Source organism: Uranotaenia lowii, chromosome 1, assembly GCF_029784155.1.
Source record: "Uranotaenia lowii strain MFRU-FL chromosome 1, ASM2978415v1, whole genome shotgun sequence".
Taxonomy (NCBI): domain Eukaryota; kingdom Metazoa; phylum Arthropoda; class Insecta; order Diptera; family Culicidae; genus Uranotaenia; species Uranotaenia lowii.
The window spans coordinates 58558099-58584174 of record NC_073691.1 but is presented as its reverse complement, the minus strand read 5'-3'; the positions used below and the strand labels follow the sequence as shown (position 1 = coordinate 58584174).

At 41.3% G+C, this 26076-nt stretch overlaps 1 protein-coding gene across 2 annotated transcripts; it reads left to right on the top strand.

Annotated features, from left to right (window-relative positions):
• Positions 1-1766: 1766 nt before the first annotated feature.
• Positions 1767-25994, top strand: LOC129741898 (WD repeat-containing protein 44). 2 transcript variants are annotated; one of them, XM_055733740.1, is made up of 9 exons: positions 1767-2043; positions 2790-2976; positions 5387-5476; positions 21557-21707; positions 21766-22017; positions 22084-24153; positions 24212-24426; positions 24493-24624; positions 24685-25994. In XM_055733740.1, the coding sequence occupies exons 1-9, from the start codon at positions 1946-1948 to the stop codon at positions 24844-24846; spliced, it is 3357 nt and encodes a 1118-aa protein (XP_055589715.1). In that variant the 5' UTR covers positions 1767-1945; the 3' UTR covers positions 24847-25994. The 2 variants fall into 2 exon arrangements, with proteins under 2 accessions (XP_055589715.1, XP_055589778.1); XM_055733803.1 differs by lacking the exon at positions 5387-5476.
• Positions 25995-26076: the final 82 nt, after the last annotated feature.

Genomic DNA, 26076 nt, shown 5'->3' with positions numbered 1-26076 from the left:
AGAAGGTAACACGAAAGTTCAGTTACCTTAAAAGTAAGACCCAGATACGGATAGAGACGACCTGGATGATTTGAGGATGTTTCCGGAGCGTACAAGGTAGGTCGGTTGGCCGGCAATGGAAAGATTATTGTCAGATTAAAAGTAGAATCTTTTTTGCTCTAATTTCAGGAAGATGATACTGGGCCCAGATTCCAGGAGACGACCTGGCAGTTTCTCATAGCACGGATGATCGGAGAGTTTTCCGCAAAACTTCCGAAGACGGTGGATCCAAAACGAGCTAGTTATTGACTCCCAAACTGCTACGGTACTCGGAAAGTCATCACGGAATTATTCGGATGGTGCGAGACGTACTATTTTTTTCCTAAATGTTCGGGTTTTCTTACTGATCGAAGTACAAATCCGAGCTAGCTCCAGTCCAGGTAGATGACAAAGGCAAAACGGTCAGTGTATGCAGATACTTTCCAATTCCGGCTGGATTTGAACTTTATTGATAATAAAAGCAATAAAATGTTCTATTTTTTACGTGTTTGTTTAATAAATAATGTTGGTTGCAGCATGTTCAAACAATCAAATTGAAATTCCTCCGGAAACTATGAACCCCATGAACCTCTTTTAACCCTCCAAAGCCGTTCGGGTCAATATGACCCGAAGCGCACATTTCAATCCTCTTTATCATCGTTCCAATAGTTGACAGTTTTGACAGACCAAGTATGTTCTATGAAAATAATGATCAAATCAACGCCAAAAAACTAAAATTTGAGTTTTTAAAATCGGTTCATTGAGAAATGAAATACAGCTAAGCAAAGCCAAAACTGGATGTCGTTTTTTTTAAGTAAGATTTTTTTCTACCGGAAGATCTGTCATAGCGGTAAAAACTTTCATTGGACCCCAACATATCTATACATTGTCGGATAGATGGATTCTTGACAATTTCAAACATCAATGAAATAATAAAATACAGAAAAGCTGTCAGAAGTTATGAGTATTTTAAAAATAAAATTGATTTTTCGGACTTTTAACTTTCTGAACCAGTTTCTGAAAACCTGATAATACATATCGACTTTATTTTGAAATGTTGAGTAATTAGAATAAATTACCTTCACAATGAATATAATATCATCAAAATCGTTTAACATTTACAGCCAGGAGAACGAAATCAAATTACAACTAATATTTCCCCGAAACGGATATCACAGAGAACAGACGTACAAGCTAGCCCACGAAACTTGTGTAAAAATCCTAACACCCTTTTTGAACTAATTTTTGTTTTTTGGCTACGATTACGCCTTTTCGAAAACTGGACACTTTAAAGTTGATTTGTAACTCTTGAACGGCGCAATAGATGACACTGTTGGCAGTCAGTTTCTAACGTATTTTTTTGGTGATAGCATTTGAAGTTTTACACACTTTTTTGACGGTTTTTTGTTCGAGCTTGTACGTCTGTTTTCTGTGCGGATATTTAGCGAACGGCTTTGGAAGGTTAATTTTCCCAGAAAACGGTTATTTTTCAACCGTTATCCTACTTTTGGAAATCGGTTAAAAAATAACCATAATGCAAGTTCTCCTTGAAATCTCATTTTATGAGTTTTCGCTGAAAACTCATAAAACGACTTAACCCACAGAACTTGCATTATGGTTATTTTTCAAACATTAATGGTTCAATATGGACGAGCGTGTGGGACTCGAATGAACTCATATTTGTTTTGACCAAAAATTCATCCGCGAAGCAAAATAAATCCAAAAAAAACGGCGCTGTCAGTCAATACTTTTGCTGGTAGCCATTATTGCAACGTCACGGCTAAAAATCGCACCGAAAAAATGTTTCCCTGCTAGTGTGTAGTGTGAACAGGAAAAATCCGTATTTGGTACGCAAATCATGTAAATCTGTGCCCTCCAGCGGAAGCAACAGCTTGCGAATCGGGACGAGCAGAACGATAACCTAGCAATGGCCAGCGCAAGCGAAAGTTCGGACGAATTTTTCGACGCAGAAGATGACGGCCATGTTCCAAGGGTTTCCTCCAGCAGCGGTGGGGCAAGTGGAAAGTGAGTAATCGGATTGAAATTTAAATCTATAATCGAAGGATCATGGATTTTATGTTACTGCGGGACGGTGTTGTATAATGTTTCGGGCAAAAGTCACGAATGTTACATTTTTATAAGCAACATCCCTGCGAATTGCTCACATTCAAGGGTGTGTGATGCGTCTGTAAAATATGTTGATTGTTTCATAACCCTGGTTGATAAGCAAAATACCTTATAATTCTTATCATTTCATAGAACAATGGTCCCAAGTTTAGGAAGTATTCGGCCTTTCTTAGCTGAGGCTTTGATAGTCGTAATGGTTTTCTTTCAATTGGCTTAAATTTATTGATTCCGTAAATAAGAAATTTTCGGCCTTTAATTTTGTATCGACATCATAACTTTGTGAGCAATCGCATGCGTCTGGCAAAATTAGATCTGAATCATGCGGATCAGCATTAATGTGATTCCTCGAAGAATTATGAGCAATATTTGAATTAAAATTATCGTTTCCTGTTGTGAAAACAAGTTTTAAAAAGATTTTTTTTTAAATCAATATGAAACGTTGAAAAAATCAACACAAAGTTCAAGGGAAAGTTGATATTTATGCTAAGTGTACATTCAATTTATTATTATAATGTTTTATCCATATCTGCTTGTGCCATTTGAAAGCACCTTTAGATAATATTAGAATTATTTAAAACAACATCAAATCTTTTGATGCCTTCATTCTTATTTGACTAACCGAAACCAATCTTAATCAATTTTAGGAAACGCTCTCAGCTTACCGACAACGAGTTCCAGCATCCTGGAGCTGCAGCTGGCCAGGATGTTGGAGCTGCTCCCACTGGCATCCCCCAGCAAACTCAACCGCCCCAACTGTCCAGCCAGCAGTCCGCGTCTTCGCTGGTGACCCAACCAATGGATGATTATAAATTCACCGAACCGAGGGCGTCGGTAAGTGGTTTCGATTTAGATTTACGTTCCGTCCGTTTATAATAATTTTGTGTTCAAATAGATTTTACTTCAAACTATGTTGATGCAAATTATACGCTGATATTGACTTTGAAATATGTTTTTAACAGCATTTTGGAATTTTACATATAAATGAGAAGTAGTGTATTATAATTAGACCAAAACTATACAAATCGTTGACGGAAACTGAAGAAAACACTGAATTGTGAAAAATACAGCTATTCTGTTCTCTAAGTTATTGAATTTAAGCAACATTATAGATTTGTGTCCATCTCGAAGCGTATTATTAATCATTAGACACATCGTCGATATAGTCGGCAGATCATCTGCGGCGGTGGAAGACATCTACCGCAAACTGAAACGTGAAGCAGGACGGATTGGGTTGATGATTAATACGTCCAAGACGAAGTACATGCTGGCCTGTGGATCTGAGACCAACCGAACCCGCTTGTCCAGTAGTAACAAGGTCACGATCGACGGCGACGAGCTGGAGATAGTCGAAGACTTTGTCTATCTCGGCTCACTGGTGACCGCAGACAATGACACCAGCCGTGAGATCCGGAGGCGAATTATTAGCGGAAGTCGTGCCTACTATGGACTCCACAAGCAACTGCGGTCGAAAAGACTTATCCCTCGTACGATGTGTAACCTGTATATGACGCTCATTAGACCGGTTGTTCTCTACGGGCACGAGACATGGATATTGTTCGAGGAGGACCTGCGTACACTCGGAGTATTCGAGCGACGAGTGTTAAGAACCATCTTTGGCGGCGTGCAGGAGAACGGAGTGTGGAGGCGAAAGATGAATCAAGAGCTCGCGCGACTCTACGGCGAACCCAGTATCCAGAAGGTGGTGAAGACTAGCCGGATACGCTGGGCGAGACATGTTGCGAGAATGCCGGACGACTGTCCTGCAAAACAGGTGTTCGCTACGAATCCGGTAGGAACAAGACGAGCTGGGGCGCAACGAACGAGGTGGTTAGACCAAGTGGAGCGTGATCTGGTGAACGTGGGGTGCCCGAGGAATTGGAGAACGGTTGCCATGGACCGAGTGAATTTTAGGAATTATGTTCGTCAAGTTACGTCGTGAGACGGAATACTATGTAAAAAAAATGGACATCTTCTGAGTGCGGACATGCTTCGGAACGCTGAACTTATCCTTGGCCGTGAAAAATAGGTTTCCGGGGATCAGTTTGAAGTCGGCCTTCACATATGTTTTGCCGTTCATGATGCAGCATTCAACTTTCGTCAGCATGTTGAGGTACAACTACTTGGCACGGGTTTTGGCGGACTTGTTCTGCTTCTCGTCGCGATTAGGGGACTTTTGTACCTTGAACGTTCGAAGCTCAGCCTTAGTTTTGGCCTTCTGGACAAAACTTCGGCTTAGGTGCAGCTTCTTAGCCACTTCCCGAACGGAGATGTTCAAGTTTCTGTTGAAGGCCCAAACTACGCGGTTGTTGTGATTTTTGGTGTTGTACGGAATATTTTTTCCTTTACTTCTGGGCTTCCGATTGGAGGTCAATCGTTCCTCGAACCGCTTAATCACTCGCGACACCGTGTAATTCGCGATTCCTAACGTTTTAGCGATGGACGATGGGAGAGATCCATGTTCTCGTGATGAATGCGCAAGATTTTACCACGCACGAGCTGTTCTTTCGACTCCATTTCCGGAAGTTTTGATCACAGGACTTTAAAACTAGCATCACGTAAACAATGCTTTATGAACTAAATACACCCAAGTTTCCATTAAATTTAACCAACGGTCAAAAAGTTAGAGCAATTTCTACTTCATAGCGAGTAGCGCTAGCGAAGGTGAACTGTTGAAAAAATTGCGTAAAGGAAATCGAAACGAACTTCCTATCGAGCACCTATCGCACATCTCCAGTCAGAAATTCTTGTGACCAGCTTCGCCTTAATGTTGCGGAGAAAAACGAGTTAAAAAATTATATCTCTAGTACTAAATCAGGCTGACGATCTATGACAGATGGAAATGGTTTTTTGCACGTTTTTTTACGCGATACTAATATCAGTTTGAAAAGAAACCTTGGTACCTATATAATACAAAACCAAACGTACGGGAAAATTGTGCCTATTTGTGACGAAATGAATGAAACGAAGATCAACTCAATAACATGGTGAACTCTCAAAAAATCAGCAGAAAGATTTTGTCGAAGGGATATTACATATTTCTGAATAAGGTTGGTACGAGTAAAGCATACAAAATTCCATCATAATCAAAATAATTTGCATCAACAAAGTGTTTCAATCGTTATATTGCTGCTTTCTTCGATCGTAGACAACTTGTAGCGAAAGTTTTATTTTCCTTCGAGATATTTTCTTGTTTTGATTTGCTACTTTTGTAATACGTAACAATTACTTCTTTTACTTGTAGTACGGTAGACAGCGATTTCGCGATTTGCGTCAATGCATGCAAAATGACGAAGACGAGAATCTTGGCAATACACTAACACCTGATTCACAGGTACTGTATGTTCCCTTCCCCTCTCCCCTAGCTGTTTTGCAATCCATTGTGTGTATATGTGAATGCATGCGTGTAAGTGTGTTTTACTATTTCGGCAGCCTTTTCAACTTTGAAACCATCGAGTACAGAGAAAAGATTCTTCAATAACAGAATCGAGTGTAGCCATAACTGCATGGGTAAAATAAAAAAAAAATTACGGTCGCCATGTGAATTTCTTGGTTGTATACTGTTTACCGGAATTCCATTTACCGGAAAACCATTTATCGGACTGCTATTTTAAGAAAAAAAAAAAAAAAAAACCATTTACCGGATTAAGTATTTACAATCTATGATTGTATCCCGTTTACCCGGAAACTTATTTTTGGGCAAGGTTTGGGTATTTTAATTCATTTTATGCTTACCAGTGTGGCATTTAAAAATAGTGTTGATATCCGACTCCTCACGCTGCGCGTTCGAACTTGAAAGACATATTGTCCTTCACGCTGTCGCGTGGCGGACGGGGCTAAGGGATTGCCCCTAGCTTTCACGCAGACCTAGGAAGCACTGACAGACCTAGACCAATGTAATAGGGCCGCCGCTTCCGACGGCGGGTCGGCGGCCTCCTCGGATTTGGGAGCCTCAGCGGCTTTGTGCCGCCTCAGCCCCTTCATCCTCGTTGGTTGCGGCTTTGCCGCAAAGAATAATATTTTGAAAAATCCTTTTTATGGAAACAAGTTCATTTTTTTCGAATTCTTGTTTGTAATGGTAATTCTGGGGATTTTTTTTTTTTTGAGAAATTATAAATTCTGGTGATAACAATTCTGAGGAGAGGTCTGTCGTGTCTGGCCGGTTATTATCCAGAAGAGATTGTGAATATTTAAACACAACCATCTTATTTTCTTTATTCACTAATCTATCCTATCTAACCTATTTTCAACTGCATTCCTTTACTACTCTTTATCAACTGCCTTTCCTTTCAACCTCCTCTCACTCACCACAATCAAACTCACCAAAAACTCTCTCCTGCATGTATATACTCTCCTTGATTATTTGTTGCTCTTTGAGCAAGTCGCTCACTGTGGGACACATTGAATTTCGTATTGGCCCTTATTCTGCGCCGCGCATGAGGTGACGATAGTCGAGTCACCCAAGTCACTCTATTCCAGTAGTCGGTTTAGGTGAGGAACGTCACTTCGGATGAACTTTTTGAGTTCTTACCCTATTCTGATAGTCACCGTGGGTGAGAATCGTCGCATTCGGGTGACGATTTTAGGTGACAATTGTCGGTACCTTTTCAGGTGGCGACGAGAGAGAAATTGAATGGAAAATTGATACAAAATGGAATAATTAGGCTCTAAACGTTTAATTACACTAAAGTATGATAGTTCTAGAATCAATCAAAACAAAAATCACTTCAATTTTTGATTTTTTCAATCATTTGTGCAGCAAAAAAAAATGTTTACTAGACGTTGAAAATAAATTCAAACATATAGAATTAAAAGAGGTTATAATTTCATTTTATACAACTTCATTTACATGCATCGAAATTTGAAAAAAAAACACATTTTTTGCACTTCACTAAATCTTATCCGATTCCCGTCACGGGGGGTATTTCACTTTCACCCGGTAATGTTGTTTTCGAACAAAATAAGCTTCGAAGTCCTGTACTGAACCGTTGTTTATCCACGTCGAGGTGTCGTATCCCATGTGTTGATCCGTATGCAAAGGCAGCAGCCGTCGATTTCCGCTTTTCTGGTGGATGTTTTTTTAAGCCGCTCCAGGAACCAAAGATATATGACCAAATTCTGTCCGATTCGCTTTATTCGCAGCTCCAAAAGTGATTCCAGCTGCTTGCTTAAACCTTGCAACCCGATAGTGACCGTTTGCGTACCGAAATTTGTACATTTTGATTTAAAATTTAATTTTAACATTTGGAATCGCGAACGAAATAAATACAAACCGAACAAATTTGACACTTGAGTTCATTCGGTCGCTCACCAGAAATGAACATCTGTCACTTTACCCATATCGACTCCGGGAATAAGGTGACAAATCTCACGGTGACTCGAGGTGAGGTGACAATCGTCACGTCACGCGCGGCGCAGAATAAGGGCCATTATCTATAAATATATATTTATAAGTATATTCAAAAGTTACTCAATAATATCTTCAAATTATTCAATTATTATTTACCTATCTCCAATATTCTCTACAAGGTCTATTCTGCCGAATATTTTTGGGGAAATGAGATACAACCCATATTTATACGTTTTAAAGAAATTCCGGTAAATGGTAGTTCCGGTAAATGATTTTCCGGTAAATGGTATACTCCGGTAAATGGTTTTCCGGTAAATGGTATAGTCCGGTAAATGGAATTCCGGTAAATAGTACAGTCCGGTAAATGGTATTCCGGTAAATGGTACTTCCGGTAAATGGAATTCCGGTAAACAGTATAAGGGTATATACGGGCGATAGTATTGGCGAAAAATTGGCCTCAGCCATAACCTCAAACTTTGATGAGCTGACGGCCTCACCAGTGATGCTAGGTGCGTTACTAAAATCAGTATTTGTTTGTTTTAAACTAATTATAACACGGAAAATAAAAAAAAGGTAAAATTTACCTTTTTGCGAGGTGAATTTTTTCCACCCCTCTTTCGAGGTAAATTTTACCTTTTTTTCATTCACCTAGCAAAAAGGTAAATTTTACCTTTTTTCAATTCACCTAGAAAAATGGTAAATTTTACCTTTTTCGCATTCACCTAGCAAAATATCGTTTTCCCATTCACTGATTTGAAAGGTAAATGCTAGTTGGTTTGGTTGGTTTCTTCAATAAAAATGAAAACAAAATTCATTCAAAAATTTATATTTATTTTAAAAATAAATAGGTACAATTCATTATATTATTTTTTTTAAATATATCATAATCATAATAAATATATCACCTTGTTTAAAAAAATTGAGGTAAGTCCTTTTTTCGCCAGGCTCGTGGCAATTTGGCTTCGCGTTCTTCCGCGCCATAATGGCGACTTATCCAGTCAGGTCCGGCTTTTCCGGAATGATATCTGGAGGATGACGTGGAATACACCTCGAAGCTGGGCTGATCTGAAATAAAAACAAATTATTATGATGAGAACCAGCACAACTAAATAATAGCTAAGAAAACACTTACAATTCTGTTCCGATTTTTCCATATTGGCACGAAACAAAACTTCCCTTCTGAACGACAAAACAGCTTAACCTCAATTAACGGATTCGGCAAATAGTTCTTTTGTTCGAGATGATTGTACCGTTTTGTTTAGCTCAATCCAGGTCAATTCCACCTCGCTAAGAGGTAAGTTTTATCTTATTTGGATTTACCTTTTTTTCTAGGTGAATTATACTTTTTCATTGAGCTCAATTCAGATAAACTTCACCTCGCTACGAGGTAAGATTTACCTTTTTTGGATTCACCTTTTTTCTCGGTGGATTGTACCTTTTTTCCAATCTCGATTCAGGTAAATTTTACCTCGCTGTGAGGTGAGTTTCACCTCGAAGAGGTAGAAGTTACCTTTTTGGCTTTCACGAGCGTTCACCTTTGCTAACTCGGTAAATTTTACCTTTTTATTATTTTCCGTGTAATATTTCTGAATTCATTAATTTTTTTAACAATCAACAGCAAAACGTTTGAATTCATTACGGGGCGTCTCTAAATAGATGAAGATAAGCCATCTTTCGCTATTGAATTTTCAAGGAGAATTTAAAACATCTGACATGTACTTCTCGGTAAATTAAAAAGAGTTGTTTCTAACTTTTAAACGAATGCAAAATAATTCACTGTTACAAAAAAAAGGAAATTAATGAAAGCCACGTTTATGTTGACTATGAAAATAATAGCCTGCATGCTCTGATTATTTTAAATATATCCACATAATTCGCTCCATCGTTTAGGTGTGCGATACAGATAGTTGTTATTCAGTCCAGATAAATGTTGCGTTTAATTTCATATTCTAATAGAAATCTACGGGAAAGTTGCAAATTCTCAGTACTCATGAAAACGTTTTTCTGAGTTTTCCATTTTCCAAATATCAATGCACTTGGCAGCCCTGAACACCCAAAAAATCAAAACACGAGCATCTGTGTGTCGCTTTTCCACAGGGCGAATTTGTCGAGATAAGTACCGCAAAATCGCGTTTATCGTGCGCCCTTCTCAAAAATTGATTCTGTTCTCCCATGGTTTGAGGTTAGGGCTGAGGCCTCCTGCTAAGGTGGTGTTCATGCTTGTCCAACACCTCGCAAACAGAACAGAGCAGAGAACGAATAACACTTTTATCATTTCGGTTTCCGAGTGCACTGCTCAGCCGATCAACGTTCACTTATCTTTTTGCCGAGTGCGCCCGATTGCGGTTGCTCTGATGGTCGGGTGGACGTCGCTCGCTCTAAAGAAAAGAGAAGGAGCTGGCTAGAAAATTGTGCTCTAGCGACGCTGCTGCGTAGCTCAGTGTATCCAGCCGGAAAGATTTCAATGCAGGAATGTTTTCTTCAAAAAAAAACCGTTATGCAGTGCGGAACAGTGCATCAGTTGAAGAGGTCCAATGTAGATTTATGTATTTCTGTACGTAGCCGGGCCGGGCACTTCCTGGCAAATTATTTGAAAAACATGGTGAAAACCGGGTAAATAATCTGAAATTCTCCATTCCATAAACCGAGCAATATCCGGCCAAATCTGAGGAAATTCCAGACATTCATCTAGTGAAGGAAAACGACTTACTTTTTTTTGTTGCAACACATCAGCAGTGTCAAATTTATGTTTAAAGCATACGAAGGAAAGTTTTGGTTTGATTTTTGATGAAATAAACTTTCACAAACTCAATTTTTGACAAACAATTTTAAACTGAATTTGATTTTCTTGTTTCATTTTCCAAATAATGTGGATAAAACTGGGCAAAATCCAAGTGGTTTTTTCACAATATTCGGGCATCCGCAAATTGCTGTATACTTAGATTTATGTGATTTTAATATCGTACGTAGGAAGCATTAATTTACAAAAGCAGCAATTCGTAAAGTAACATTTACTAAAATTATCCAAAAATCTTTGTCTTTTAAACAAACCGTGAACATTACGCAGGGATCTGGGACAAATTATAATAGTAAAACTTCAAAACTTTCACAAATCGTAAAATTTAGGATTTATCTTCCTTAACCGCTACGCTTTTGATATTTTTCGACCGAAGAAAGTTTTCGTAGCTAATCATTTGTCCTGGTGCAGAACATCAATCTAGAGGAACTCGCTCAGGAATGAAAAGATAGGTGTTTTGGGCAAAGTTGTTATTTCGCATATTTTGATATAAAATTTAAAGGCGAGAGATTTAAAAATAGCGCGATAATAACAATAACTTTTTGTAGAGCATTTTTCAAGTATTTTTTTTTAATTCAACCGTATCTCCTTGAGTTAAGATTGTAGAGCTTTGATATGTTAAGCAAAGTTGTATATTTTGTTGAGATAAATAACTTTGTAGAAGAAACTAAAGCTCTAAAATGCTAAACAAGAAAGTTATGATTTATATCTCGCTATTGGTGGACTTCTAAACTTTATATTTCATATCAAAATATGCGCTTTATTTTACAGAGCAATGTTGTCGAAAACACCAGCATTCTATCTTAACTACCTTTGGCGTTATTCATTTAGTTCCGTTAGATTTATATTCTGCATTGTAAATTCTGACACACTTCCAAACATCGATCCAGACGCAACCGATGAAGACAAACCGAGTTTTCTGTAAAGCTTCACTTTCGCCCGAGTGCGAACGAATTAATCTGCACCGAGAACGCACTTCATCAGTTTGCTTGCATCTCTTGCCCACACTTGGGTGGACGCTTGGTCGCTCTGGAGGTAACTGAGCATTTTTTAAAGAGTCTCTGCTTGGGAAGAGCACAGCGAAAAAAATACACGCTCTTACTCTGAACGGGCAAATCTGAGGAGCGATGCCAAGCATGGTGGTGTTCGTGTAAAACTGTCAATATATCTTAATACAACCGAATTTCTTATTTTCTAATATCTCAACTTAAACACTAGATTTCAAGTTAGCCGAAACTGGTAACCTTGAATTAAATTACAAATTGAATGCAAAATCTAGATCGAATTTCTCCGCACTGAAAATGGCACCGCTGTTGAAAGGGCACCTGACCCGAAATCATTGGTCATGAACGGCGCAGCGGCAGCGTAGTCCCATCTGCTTCTCACGTGCGCGCTTTAGCCAACCAACCGAATCATGGTGAGCCGATGTCGTTCGTCGTTCGAAGGCAACCGAAATAATAGACAACCATGCAGGTTGCTTTATTTTCCAATGAATGTGTGTACCTACTATATTGTGTGTGACTGCCTAAACTGATTTTAGTTTTAATTTGATGCGTGTTTTCTCCCAGTTTTAGTTCAGTTTGGTTTGTTGTAGCTTTTGGCATATTAATGCGTTCGGTTTGAATTTTACTCTTGTTCCTTTGAATGTTTGTTGAAGTTTGATTGATCGACAATTGAAAAATCCTTATAATTTTCTAACGTGTTACCGATTCAAACAATGTTTGCATTCGGTACCAATTCAATGGAGCAATAGTTTTTTTTGTTTTGTTTACGCGGTCTTGTTTTTTTTAATTTTGTTTGGTTTTGGCTCATTATAAATAAGTAAATTTAAATTTAAATATAGCCATAAAAAGTAGCTTGCCCAATATGCCCTAATCGAGGTTGACCGTCAAATGACAGGTGTCATTTGATGCATATGACACCGGATCCAGAAAACCCGAGAGAAAAGAGCGGGAATCTGGAGGCTCATGCGTAAACGACGGCGGATGTGTCGTTCACTTACATCGGGATACGGAGACAGTTAACATCTATTAAAGAAAATCCTCGCGAAGTAGTTTTTTTTCGGAGTTTTTGTGCGGAGTGTCCGGCCAAGGAGGCCGATGAAAAAGGGAAAACCGCTGGTGCAACTCGTCTGTGCCGGTTCGACATTTGTGGCACATTATTGAGTGAGGTACAGCTTTTACACTTCGTCAAATTGTGTAAGCTGTAAGTACCCGGTTTTATCCCCATCCGTCTGGGAAAGCGTGACGTCGTTTCCACACGCTTTGCCCGGTTTTTCATATATCCCGACCGCACTGCTTGACCCCCAACTTAAGCAGCTCCGAACGACGCCCCTGCGTTGCGAAAACACCCGGTTAGGCCGGAATACACCAGGCGATCCACGGCCCACATCTCCATTTGTTGTGGTTCGTCTACCAGCTCCCGGTCAACATTCACCACAGCGTGGTTGGCCCGTAGCAGCCGAATCCAGCGGACGCTGCCCGGTTCCCTATCGGCTGGAATTGGAACCAAAGTGGAAGGCTTCTCCAGAAACAACGAAGCGATTTCTCCATCGATGGCCATCGAAAACTTCGGACGGAAAACCCCGGTGACGGCAGAAAGGGCAAGTTGAATAAAATGGTAAAACCGTATCTTTTATGTTATAAATTAGTAGTGTTTAATGAGCCCTGTAATTTGTCTTGTTCGATTGTGTTGGTCCGCTTTGTAGACAGTGTTTGGTCGTTTCCGTCCTTCCTGAGAACGTGCGCCGACCCTGAGAACGTAAGTATTTGAGTTGAGCTGGCAGGAAGTAGATGACCAAGTCAAAACTTTCAATTGGCGATCCATCGAAAAGGAAAAAATATTCTAGTCTTTGGCCAGAATATTTTTTCCAACGTTCCTCAGGGAGACTCAAGACCAACTGTCGCTTGTCTTGATTAGATCAATTTCGTTTTCAGCTGTTTCCAAAAGTCCGCTAAGAAACCGTTTGACCAGTAAGGGGGGCTGGGAGATTCTGATTTAACCAGATTGGAGAACCATTTAAGTATTTCTGCGTTCAGTACTTCGCCTAGTTACTTTTCATAGCAGGATTCCAGGATCTTAACTTTCTTGATTTGTATTATTTTTCATTGAACTTTTCTATTCTGCTCAGTTTTTTAGTACTTGTGCGTCCGAAATGGCGACAAATGCTACAGGATTGAGACAAAGATTCGAAAACCGATACCAAGAATTGCGCCCTGAATTGCTTGAAGGGAATGATTTAGATTCAGAGTTGATAATGAGAAGTGTAGAAATTACTGGTGATCGATCCTTGACCAGACGTCGACGGATCTTAAGAGATTTATTGAGGCAGGAGAGAGAAAGAGGTACACCGGAAATGATCGTACCGAGTACTCCAGAGGAGGAAATAAGTGTTTGTCGAGACAGAGTCATTTATTTAGAACAATCCGTTTTGAATTCTAATAGAGTTGCTCCTAAAGTGAAACATACATTACTGCACTTAGCTAATCGGTTGGCCGTTTTAGGAAGTAATACTTTGGCCCCGATTAATGAAGAAGCTGGTAAACTCTTAACCCGTGTTTGCGACCATTTAGACAAATATTTCCCTTCAAATATCCCAGATACCACTCCGATTCAGGATATAGTTGATGAGTTATTCGACAAGGCTGAGGAGGGAGAAAGAGGTAACTCATCGCCGGAACAAGAAGCCATTGAATGTCTGAAGAGAATGGGCCTCATTTCGACAGACCTTGAAAAACCTGATGTTAATATCTTTCGCGATTCGTTAATTGCACTTGAAAAGGAACTTATCCAACTTCGCAGTAAAACATTCTTGAATGAACGAACCAATTTAGAAAAAACAACCGTAACAAATCCGTTGATCAACCAAAATACAAGTAATGAACCTTATACCGGAACAATACCGAGGCTCACTGACGTCACCGTCGAGTGTACTGTCGTGACCAATCAATATGCAAGACCAATAACCACCCCCGCGATTACGTCGGATTATAATCCTATTTCAAGCGTACCGCGCCCATCGATCAATCCTACTACGACCCCATACCCTTACAAATTAACAGAATATGCCAGTTATGACAGTGTTAGAGATCCCACACCATACCCTTTCACCCAGCCGTGGTTCAACCGATCGTCAATTAACGGAAATTCGATGTCATTGATACCTACTAAAGTATCCACCTCTAGTACACCCCAAAGTATGCCGAATGCATGGCCCAACTTACCATATTCGCGCGCCCAAGCCCTTTTCGAACCTACTACGCTTGCCTCGTACCAGGTGACAATGTCAAAGTGGCCAAATTCATTCAGCCAATCTCCACCCACGTTTTCTCAAACAACAGCTACGCCGCAAGTCTCGTTTCCGGTTCCACCACAGAATATACATCCGACAGTATCATATCCGAACCCATACCCACCTTATAATGTTCCACCTTGCATGCATCTACCCGACCGAAATGTCGCGGTCGCCCACAAAACACTTCCAGTTTCGTTATGGAAAATTGAAAAATACTCCGGTACAGATCGAGGAACAAAATTAAACGAGTTTTTAGCATTAGTTGAGCAATTGGCGCTCTCAGAACGCGTGTCTGAACAAGAACTGTTCGATTCGGCGTTTCATTTGTTTGAGGGACCAGCTAAAAGCTGGTATATGAGCATGAGACATCCTTACCCCGGTCGTTTGATGAATTGGCATCATCTAGTATGGGAGTTGAAACGTAATTTTGCCCATCCGGAACTAGATGCCCTTCTTCGGTTTCAAATATATCAAAGAAGGCAACAAAGAAATGAAACCTTCCAAGATTACTATTTTGCGATGGACAAAATGTTCCGAAGCATGATGCATCCTATGGAAGATCGCGAAAAGCTCGATATTGTAAAGCGCAATCTTAGGAACGATTACAAGAAATCACTTTTGTGGCAACCGATTTTTAATCTACCCCAGCTAATTGAGGCAGGCCACGTTATCGACTCGTCGAACTTCGCCATGTATAGCCAGGTATTCGCTTCAGAACGTGCCGTTAATTTAGTAACACAAAACAACCCAGTAAACTCACGATCAGAACATTCACGATACCCACGATCCAATCAAAATCGCAATGAAAACTGGCGCGATAAACCTAAAAACTCATCCCGCGAAAATTACCCCTTTAAAAAGAATTCAGATAACGCTAGATCCGTTTCTGAACCGAAGAAAACTCCTACGCCCGAGAACCAACCTGGTCCGTCGCGACCGCGTCGCACAATCGACTACCTCGTTGAGGGTTTCACACCACCACCCGCTAACGTGTGTCTGAATTGCCGACAGGTCAATCATCAGGTAGAAGAATGCAGATCGCTCAATGGTCTAATTTGTTACATCTGTGGCTTCAAAGGCTTCGACACACAGAACTGTCCGTACTGCCAAAAAAACGGTCGTCCGACACTCGAAAAGCGCCGAGAGTCGAAAGACCTCGCGTAAACTCCCCCACACCTGAACTAAGTTTACTCAACTGCGAACCAGTTAACCCAGATTGGTATACAAGCGAGACATCTGAAATCCTACAAATTACAATTCAAAACTCAGGCGACAATCGTCCATACGCCTGGGTGTACATTCATGATATACGCATCAAGGGTTTGCTCGATTCAGGTAGCAATCAGACTTTAATCAGTGATAAGTTACACACGCGTTTGCGTAATACAAAATTACACGCTTTGCAGAAGAAGATGGAATTAAGATCGGCTGATGGGGGTAAATTATCCATTTTGGGTGAAATTTTCATTCCTTACCATTTTGAAAATCAAATTAAAATAGTTCCCACACTTGTCATAAAAGATCTGCTAATTGATTGTCTTTTAGGTATGACCTTTTGGTCCAAATTCAATATATATCCTCAGGTGCAGTGTGCCCTTCTGCATGAAGAGAGTGGCGCTGAACCTAGAACCCCTGAATATATACTTACCCCTGAAGAAACCGAAAAGCTAGAAGAAATCAAACGCCTATTCCAAGTGGCCAAACCTGGTTACTTACCAATCACCCCGCTAGCGCAACACTCCATTGAAATAGCTGAAGAATGGAAAGCTAAACCACCCGTTAGACAGTACCCTTATACAATGTCCCCAAAAATACGAGAGAAAGTGGTAGAGGAGATCAACCGGATGCTAGAGATAGGAATCATCGAACGTTGTCAGTCGGACTGGTCACTGCCGGTGGTTCCTGTTATCAAGCCCTCTGGAAAAGTCAGACTCTGCCTCGATGCTCGTAAGTTGAACGAGCGAACCGTTCGAGATGCATATCCGCTACCTCATCCTGGAAGGATATTAGGGCAACTACCTAGAGCTAAGTACTTAAGTACGATAGATTTGTCGGAGGCTTTCCTCCAAATCCCCTTAGAACCCAAATCTCGAAATTATACCGCCTTTAGCATTCAAGGATCAGGAATGTACCGGTTCACTCGATGTCCGTACGGATTGGTAAATAGTCCTAGTCGGCTCGCTAGAACCATGGATTTAGTATTAGGTAATGGAGAATTGGAACCGTTTGTCTTTGTCTATCTCGACGACATAGTTGTAGTTAGTGAGACATTGGAACACCATCTGCAACTATTAGCCGAGATAGCCAAAAGACTTAGAAGGGCCAATCTCTCCATTAACCTGGACAAATCTCACTTCGGTGTAAACGAGTTACCATTCCTAGGATACCTACTATCGATTGATGGTTTGCGCGCAAACCCAGAAAAAATCCGACCCATCGTTGAGTACGAACGTCCAATAACCGTCACCAAATTGCGCAGGTTCCTAGGAATGGCTAACTATTATCGCCGTTTCATCGAAGATTTCAGCGGGACTACGGCCCCGTTGACGGACTTATTGAAAACAAAAGGGAAAACCATAACCTGGTCTGACCAGGCGGAAGAGGCCTTCTGTTCAATAAAAGAAAAGCTTATTACATCACCCATACTCGTTAGCCCTGACTTTGATAAGGAATTTACCATTCAAACCGATGCCAGTGACGTAGCCGTCGCTGGCGTACTCACGCAAAGCCAAGATGGCCAGGAGAGGGTCATAGCTTATTTTTCGCACAAGCTAAGTACTCCTCAAAGGAATTACCATGCTTGTGAAAAAGAAACTTTGGCTGCTCTCTTGTCCATCGAAGCTTTTCGTGGGTACATAGAAGGATCACACTTCACCTTGGTCACGGATTCGTCTGCTCTGACCCATATCCTTCGTACCAAATGGAAGACCTCATCACGTTGCAGTCGTTGGAGCTTGGCTCTGCAGCAATACGACATAACCATCAAGCACCGGAAAGGCAAGGACAACGTGGTTGCTGATGCGTTATCAAGGTGTGTTGCTGCAGTGTCAGCCGAAACGGTCTCAACGTGGTATGACGACCTGAGGAAGAAGGTTATGAATCAGCCGGACGAATACGTAGACTTCCAGGTGAAGGATGGACTTCTATACAAATTTGTGTCCACCCCAAACCTCCCCTACGATCATCGGTTTGAATGGAAATTAGTTGTCTCTCCGGAAAAACGCGCATCGATTCTTAAAGAATGTCACGATGAATCAATGCACCTAGGAACCGACAAAACACTAGCAAAGATCAAGCTAAAATATTACTGGCCTAAGATGACTAAGGAAATTCGGGAATACATAAAAGCTTGTTCCATCTGCAAGGAAACCAAACCTGCCTCGGTTCCTGTCGTGCCGACCATGGGGGACCAGAAACTTACCACTCACCCTTGGCAAATCATCGCGGTCGATTATATTGGACCACTTCCTCGAAGCAAGAAGGGGAACCAGCACATACTGGTGGCCACTGACCTATTCAGTAAGTGGTGTATGCTGATCCCGGTGCGAAAAATTGATAGTACTTCACTTAGTACTTACCTCAGAGACCAATGGTTCTTCCGCTATTCCACGCCGGAGACACTTATTTCAGACAACGCGTCCGTTTTTCTATCCAAACAGTTCAAGGATTTTCTCGGAAAGTTCGGAGTGAGGCATTGGTTGAACTCTAGATACCACTCTCAGGCGAATCCGGTTGAGAGGGTGAATAGGACAATCAATGCCGCAATCCGAACTTATGTCCGAGAAGATCAGAGACTCTGGGACAGTAAACTTTCCGAAATTGAAACCGTTCTGAATACGACCCGACATTCATCGACCGAACTGACTCCGTTCTTTATAGTTCATGGCCACGAGGCCTTTACAAAAGGGTCTGACCATCGCTGGGTCAATAGTGCTGACCAAACCAATAACGAGCAAAGAATCAATGAAAGAAAAGAATTATTCTCTAAAATATACGAGCTTGTTCAGACTAATCTGAAGAAAGCCCATGAATCGGGAAAACAGAGATATAATCTCCGTCATCGTCTGAATGCCAAGCCATTCGAAGTTGGCCAATTGGTGTATAAGCGAAACACCAAACTATCAAACGCCGCAGAGAAATATAATGCCAAATACGGCCCTGTGTTTCTACCCGCTCGAGTAGTACGACGCATTGGTAGCTCGTCCTACGAGCTTGAGGATACCAATGGTAAATCCCTGGGAGTGTGGCCGGCGGCCCACCTCAAACCAGGGTAGTTTATTTCCTTTTTTTTTTACAATCACTAGCACTAGAAAACCGCTATTTTTCCGGCCGAATTTTATCGCCAAAACTCGTTCGACATCCGCTGCTTTGTTCCCCTCAATTTCCGGTATCACTGCAAACATTCGACTTCGAAGACTTTTCCCGCAGGTTGCGTGGGAGTAGAGAGTACGGCAGAATCACTAAAAAAAAAAAAAAAAAAAACCATTAGTTGGTTCACCTTGCTCAATATCATGAGTACTCACCATTTTCTTCAGGAATCAGTAGGAATTGATCCAAATTGCCGTCTTGTTGCAGTTTCCCAGTTTCCGAGAGAATCTGAAAAGAAAAACATAAAATTTCAACTATTTTTCTAGCAATGTTGTTTACCTTTCTACTTACCAGCATCAACCAAAACCGAGCTAAAATCTCGGAAAATCGTCCCACTTTGGCCAGCAATCTTCGCTAATCCGCCCAGTCGTTTCGGATACCATCTAAAAACCCGAAAAAGCATTAAAATGAAACAATGAATAAGCTTAGATAAGCCAAATTACTTTTTCAATTCCCGTTCACTATCTGTTGTCGTTCAGGTACTGAAAACAGAATGACAGTTTCCGGTGTTTACATTCGTCATGGTTCGTTTCATTTAGACGTGGCCTAACACTGCGGCTCACATCCCTGTACAACCGTGACGTGGGTTTAGTAGTTCACTTTTTCGTAATAAAAGTTTTTCGAATAAAAGTTGGACATAGTTGATAGTTGTATAGTTGAGTTAGAAAACTTTCCATTGAAGTATTTAATGGCAAAGGATACTGGATAAATTGGCAGGTCAATCGTGTGCCAGTTGTTCGACCGGGCGTGTTTATAATTCAAGGGGGCTGCGCTGGAGACCGGAGTCAACGCGACGCTGATGGTCAGTACACGGTGGCTCGATCCTGAGCCATGCGCCAAATTTGAGCGGAGTTGTTCCACAACATTGATGCCCTATGACCCCGCACAATCCTGGATTATAATCACGTTTCGGTCATTTTCAACCCAAGGCGATTGAGCCTTTCTCTTTTCCTTTTTTTTCTTAAAAGGCAGTGTCGTATTTTGTCTTTAGAATTAAATTAAGTTGAGTGTAGTTTATGGAATGATTGATAAGCGTGAGTGTTAGTATGAATGTTATGGAGGACGCGTCCAATGATTGAGGATAGAGAGTGAATGATGATGAATGAATGTAGAGTTAGGGTATTAGGTTTTCCTCTGCACGGAATGGAGGAGTTTAATGCAATTAATACAAGTCTAGGAAAGTAAAGATTATGTTTTCCGGAGTTGAAAAGCAATGTAATGGGGATTTTCTCAAAAGGAAAGTCTAATGAAATACTTGAACGGCAGCAAGAAATGCTTAATGGGGGCACAAGATGGTTCAATCAGAAATTTGGTTAAAAACATTGGGTCCGGTTTCAAGGCGGATGGATGGCGGCAGTTTAATTTGGAATTGATCGAAAGAGACATTGCACGGAAAAATTTCATTTGAAATTTTTCCTGGCCGATCTAGGGGAGGATTGTTACCGATTCAAACAATGTTTGCATTCGGTACCAATTCAATGGAGCAATAGTTTTTTTTGTTTTGTTTACGCGGTCTTGTTTTTTTTAATTTTGTTTGGTTTTGGCTCATTATAAATAAGTAAATTTAAATTTAAATATAGCCATAAAAAGTAGCTTGCCCAATATGCCCTAATCGAGGTTGACCGTCAAATGACAGGTGTCATTTGATGCATATGACACCGGATCCAGAAAACCCGAGAGAAAAGAGCGGGAATCTGGAGGCTCATGCGTAAACGACGGCGGATGTGTCGTTCACTTACATCGGGATACGGAGACAGTTAACATCTATTAAAGAAAATCCTCGCGAAGTAGTTTTTTTTCGGAGTTTTTGTGCGGAGTGTCCGGCCAAGGAGGCCGATGAAAAAGGGAAAACCGCTGGTGCAACTCGTCTGTGCCGGTTCGACATTTGTGGCACATTATTGAGTGAGGTACAGCTTTTACACTTCGTCAAATTGTGTAAGCTGTAAGTACCCGGTTTTATCCCCATCCGTCTGGGAAAGCGTGACGTCGTTTCCACACGCTTTGCCCGGTTTTTCATATATCCCGACCGCACTGCTTGACCCCCAACTTAAGCAGCTCCGAACGACGCCCCTGCGTTGCGAAAACACCCGGTTAGGCCGGAATACACCAGGCGATCCACGGCCCACATCTCCATTTGTTGTGGTTCGTCTACCAGCTCCCGGTCAACATTCACCACAGCGTGGTTGGCCCGTAGCAGCCGAATCCAGCGGACGCTGCCCGGTTCCCTATCGGCTGGAATTGGAACCAAAGTGGAAGGCTTCTCCAGAAACAACGAAGCGATTTCTCCATCGATGGCCATCGAAAACTTCGGACGGAAAACCCCGGTGACGGCAGAAAGGGCAAGTTGAATAAAATGGTAAAACCGTATCTTTTATGTTATAAATTAGTAGTGTTTAATGAGCCCTGTAATTTGTCTTGTTCGATTGTGTTGGTCCGCTTTGTAGACAGTGTTTGGTCGTTTCCGTCCTCCCTGAGAACGTGCGCCGACCCTGAGAACGTAAGTATTTGAGTTGAGCTGGCAGGAAGTAGATGACCAAGTCAAAACTTTCAAACGTTTTATCATTTTTCTTTCATACTTTATCACAACCGAAATTCATCGATACAGAACAGTTCCGTGGAAGGTGTATATTCATCAACGACGCGCACAAAACATCCGTTCCGAGTGATCGAGGGCGATGCTCTCAGTTTACAAAGTATGACCTCGCTAGGTCGCGTTGGTCGCATTTTGGCTGGAAGTGCTAGCGTGGATGTTAGTGGTAAGGTTTTGACAACGTTTACCTAACTTTTCAATTTCCTTTAATCTATGTCTTATAGCTTTCAGTCTCGGGAAGGATTCTCTGTACTTGGGTGCTACATCGACCTCTTCGGCTCCGCAATCTCTTATTGCGGTTCCGTCGTCGTCTTCGAGAGATTCCCAAATGAGTGGCAGTTCGATTACGCAATCGACTAGTGCTGGTGCTGGAGAAGTTGGCAATACGATAGGATCCGGTGCTAGCAAGTTTGACTCTAGTAGCGAAGAAGTGAGACAGGTGCCGACGGACTCCAATGCCAATGTCGCACTTCAAGGTATGTTTAAAAGATTGGAATCTAGATAAAATCGAGTCTCCTCTAAATTTGTGTTCATTTTTACAGAACCTGATGTCATTGCGAGCACAAAACTTGCGCACTCAAAAACGACGGATAGCATAACGTGTTCTGGCCCAATAGCTCCTCCACGGCGAAAAAAGAAAACTCGTAAATTATCGAGCAGCTCCTCGGAACAGTTCAACATGAACGAAGGATTAAAACTGCCACCGGCAGATAGTTCGTCCAATGAGTTGACGGTGAAGTTACCTTCATCTTCAGGGCAAGCGATTGATTCTAGTACAGCTTCTGGCAGCACAGGCAGCTCCGTCGGAGCCAACCAAGTGCTAGCTAGTCCGGCAACGTTGGAATCGATAGCGAGGGAAATAGAGAGTTCTTTCAAAGACGCAACGGCAGCCAATACTGGTAGCCCGGCAAAGAGCAGCATATCAACGGGAGAAGTTGCCAGTGAACCACAGCGCAAACTTTTAACAGGATCAATGGGTCGGATATCAAACTCATTGGACAACTCTTCAACGTCCGTTAACTCAAAGCCAAGCCCTTCGAACAGCGTCAAAAGCAACTCTGCACCTGCTCGCGTAAGCTCGATCGATCCTTCGCAAAGCTTGAATATTTACAAGGCGACAAAAGGCCAGTATGTAGTTAAACCTACTGACGGAGCTTTTAACAAAGCGGAAGGCCCATCGAGGGAAGAAATCGAACGAGTCGAGCGGATTCGACAAGAAATTATGGGTAACACAGCATCGACAAGGGCCAGTCTGGCCGGGACAGGAACAAATAGCTTAGGGAGCGGAACACGATATAGTTCATCCCTAGCGAAACATATTCATCAAAAAGAAAGAAGAAAATCCGCCGGTGATGAAGACATGTTTAAACAGTTGAACATGTACGTTAAAACTAGAACCGATTCTGGGAAACAACTAACCGATATGGAGATTCTAGAACAAATACCGGTGAAAAATTTGGACACCGGAGAAAATTTCCCCTTATCTGCGGTGGAGGAAAAACTACCGCAGTGTATAAATCCACTATCGTTGCATATTATGCGTCTCACTAGCCATATTCCGGAGTCAGATGAGGAATCCGTTGGTCCTGCCCCAGGATCCGAAGCACCGCCAGGATATGAAGAAGATATGGAAATTGAGGAAGAAGGAGGACGGCTTAAGAAGAAAACTGCTAAAATCAAACGATTTTTCCGATCGACGGCTAAGAAAACGGTTGATAAAGCAAAATCGATCGCATCGGAAGTCTCTCATGCCAGGCACAAGGAAGACGTTGCTGACATTGAAGATGTGGTCAACCCGGAGCAGAACATTAAAATCAAAGCCTCAAGTACCAACAAAGGACCGTACGAATTTGCAAAGCTCCAACACGTTCAAGATTTATCTGGGGAGCATACTGGAGCTGTTTGGTGCATGAAATTCAGTTCCTGTGGTCGTTTGCTGGCTACTGCAGGTCAGGATCGAGTTCTCAGGATATGGGTACTAAAAGACGCTTATCCATTCTTCCAAGATATGCGCACAAAATATACCGCGGCAGATCAAAAGTCTTCGCCAACTCCTTCGCAGGAATCACTAGTCTCACACCATTCGGCAGAAGAGGCCATCGCCCTGGCAATGGCCGCCGAAAATTCGCCGGGCCCTTTTATGCCCAAATCTTTCTGTACATACTCTGCGCACACATCTGATCTGCTGGATGTGTCGTGGTCCAAAAACTACTTCATCCTATCCAGTTCGATGGACAAAACCGTTCGTTTGTGGCATATATCTCGTAAGGAGTGCTTGTGCTGTTTCCAGCACATCGATTTCGTGACGGCGATTGCTTTTCACCCCCGGGATGATCGTTACTTCCTCAGTGGCAGTTTGGATGGAAAGCTAAGGCTTTGGAACATTCCGGACAAAAAAGTGGCCTTGTGGAACGAGGTTGATGGGCAAACGAAGCTGATAACGGCTGCCAATTTCTGTCAGAACGGAAAATTTGCTGTCGTGGGATCGTACGACGGAAGGTGTTTGTTCTATAATACAGATCAACTGAAGTACCATACCCAGATTCACGTGCGCTCTACCAGAGGAAAGAATGCTATCGGGCGAAAGATTAGCGGGATCGAACCCATGCCAGGTTGATTGTTTCACAATATTTATTCTATCGAGGACGTTCTAACAAATTTCTATTACAGGTGAGGACAAAATTCTCGTCACTTCGAACGACAGCCGGATACGGTTGTACGATTTGCGCGACCTGAATCTGAGCTGCAAATACAAGGGCTATCTTAATGCATCCTCCCAGATCAAGGCATCGTTCTCGCACGATGGCAAATATATCATTTCTGGTTCGGAAAACCAGATGATCTACATCTGGAAGACGCACCATGACTACGCCAAGTTGAGTTCGGTATGTAATGCACCAAGCGAGAACTGACGAAAAATCCTAATACCGAATTATTTTTCTTCCTTCAAGGTTCGGCGTGATCGTAGTGACTTTTGGGAAGGTATCAAGGCACACAATGCCACGGTTACTTGTGCCATTTTCGCTCCTCACCCGGAGGCCATCATAAAACCGGAACCGGACGATGAAATAAATGCCGACAACGTAAGATTGTTCTTCCCATAGGTAAAACGTATACTTACAACTTATTTTGTTTGCTTTCAGATTTCAATAACTCAACCAGCCGATCCGCTGGTGGAACAGCGGAAAAAAGGCTGCGGTGGATACGTTCTGGTGAGTGCTGATTTCAACGGTTGTATCAAGGTGTTCATCAACAAAACCAAACCCAAGCACAGTAGTTTACCGTACACAGCCATCCTCGACTAATGGAACTAATATTGGTCGACGAGATGTGAAAGGGCCATGTTGCAATTTATGGAAATGTTCTCTCATCCCCGGCTCTTTGCATATACCTAGAGATAAATGCGTCGTGCTCGATCGGGTTCAACTCACATGTGTAACGTCGTTTTGGCCGGTCCGAATTGTATAACAAGGATGGCTCGGCTTTAGGGTAGGATTCTTTTTTATTTTGTTGTGGTATGTATCGATGCAACATGAACTAAACACCAAATATTGTTATAAGAGTTAATAATTGAACGTCATTGAAGAACGTAGAAGTAAAACGCGTTGTGTGAGGTGCAGCTGAAGTGAAATTTGTTGCATTTTATGATGAGATACATTGCGCCTTTTCATTTTACATTTGAATGTGCTTTCGGCAAAATTTAATGAAAGAAATATTACAAAATTATCCCGGTAGCTATCAGAATAATTAATCCAACCGCTTGTGAAGGAACAAATACCAGAATCTAACGGCTCTTCCTAAAAATATTGTCGCACATAATCTAATTTCTAGAATAGCTTTTTACGCCCTAGAATAACTGAAACATGAAATTTTGCTTCAAACAAGAACATCACATGAGTGAACGATATGGCTTCATTTAAATGTAAACCGTTCTAAAACATAAAAGATTTGGTTTTATAGTGTTTCTTTGAAAGAAATCTAAATATGAAATCTTTATTTTTAATCAAATTAAATGTTCGAAACGTTTTTATTGTCAAAAAAGATGTTTTCAAGGATTGATAACCGAAGGTTGGCGCACGTTAAGGTTTTGGTTGCTTGTGATACTCCCTTTATTTAAACTATTATTAGTTCGTCAAAATTTCATGTTTCGGTAACCCCACAATATGTTGTAATCTTTTCGCTTCTCTTCACGTGCTTCAATAATTCAAGTGAATAGACAATGTTTGTTGTAATTTCCCACTAGTTTTTTGTCTTCAAATTGACATTGACAAAGGACGTAAATCAAAATAGTGTTGCTCTCAGGCGGCGAAGAATTGCCATGGATTGATAAGGATTCATCAAGATGTAAGATTTGAAAAATATTACTTTATTGTTAAAAAGTGGTGTAGATTATCGAAGAATATCTTATTTATTAACTGTGTTTATAAATAAAGCTAAATATTTGAGAAGATAATGTTTAGTTCAGCGGTAGAAAGATTGAGAAATGCGCCATGTTTTGTATTTTAAATTACAATAAGTGCCGAGTTTGAGGAAGT

Excerpts from the sequence above, each read along its gene's own strand:
- LOC129741898 (XM_055733740.1), top strand. The coding sequence starts at position 1,946 with ATGGCCAGCGCAAGCGAAAGTTCGGACGAATTTTTCGACGCAGAAGAT. Across the intron at positions 24,154-24,211 it reads CGGGATCGAACCCATGCCAG|GTGAGGACAAAATTCTCGTC; the intron begins GTTGATTGTTTC and ends TTTCTATTACAG. Across the intron at positions 24,427-24,492 it reads ACTACGCCAAGTTGAGTTCG|GTTCGGCGTGATCGTAGTGA; the intron begins GTATGTAATGCA and ends TCTTCCTTCAAG.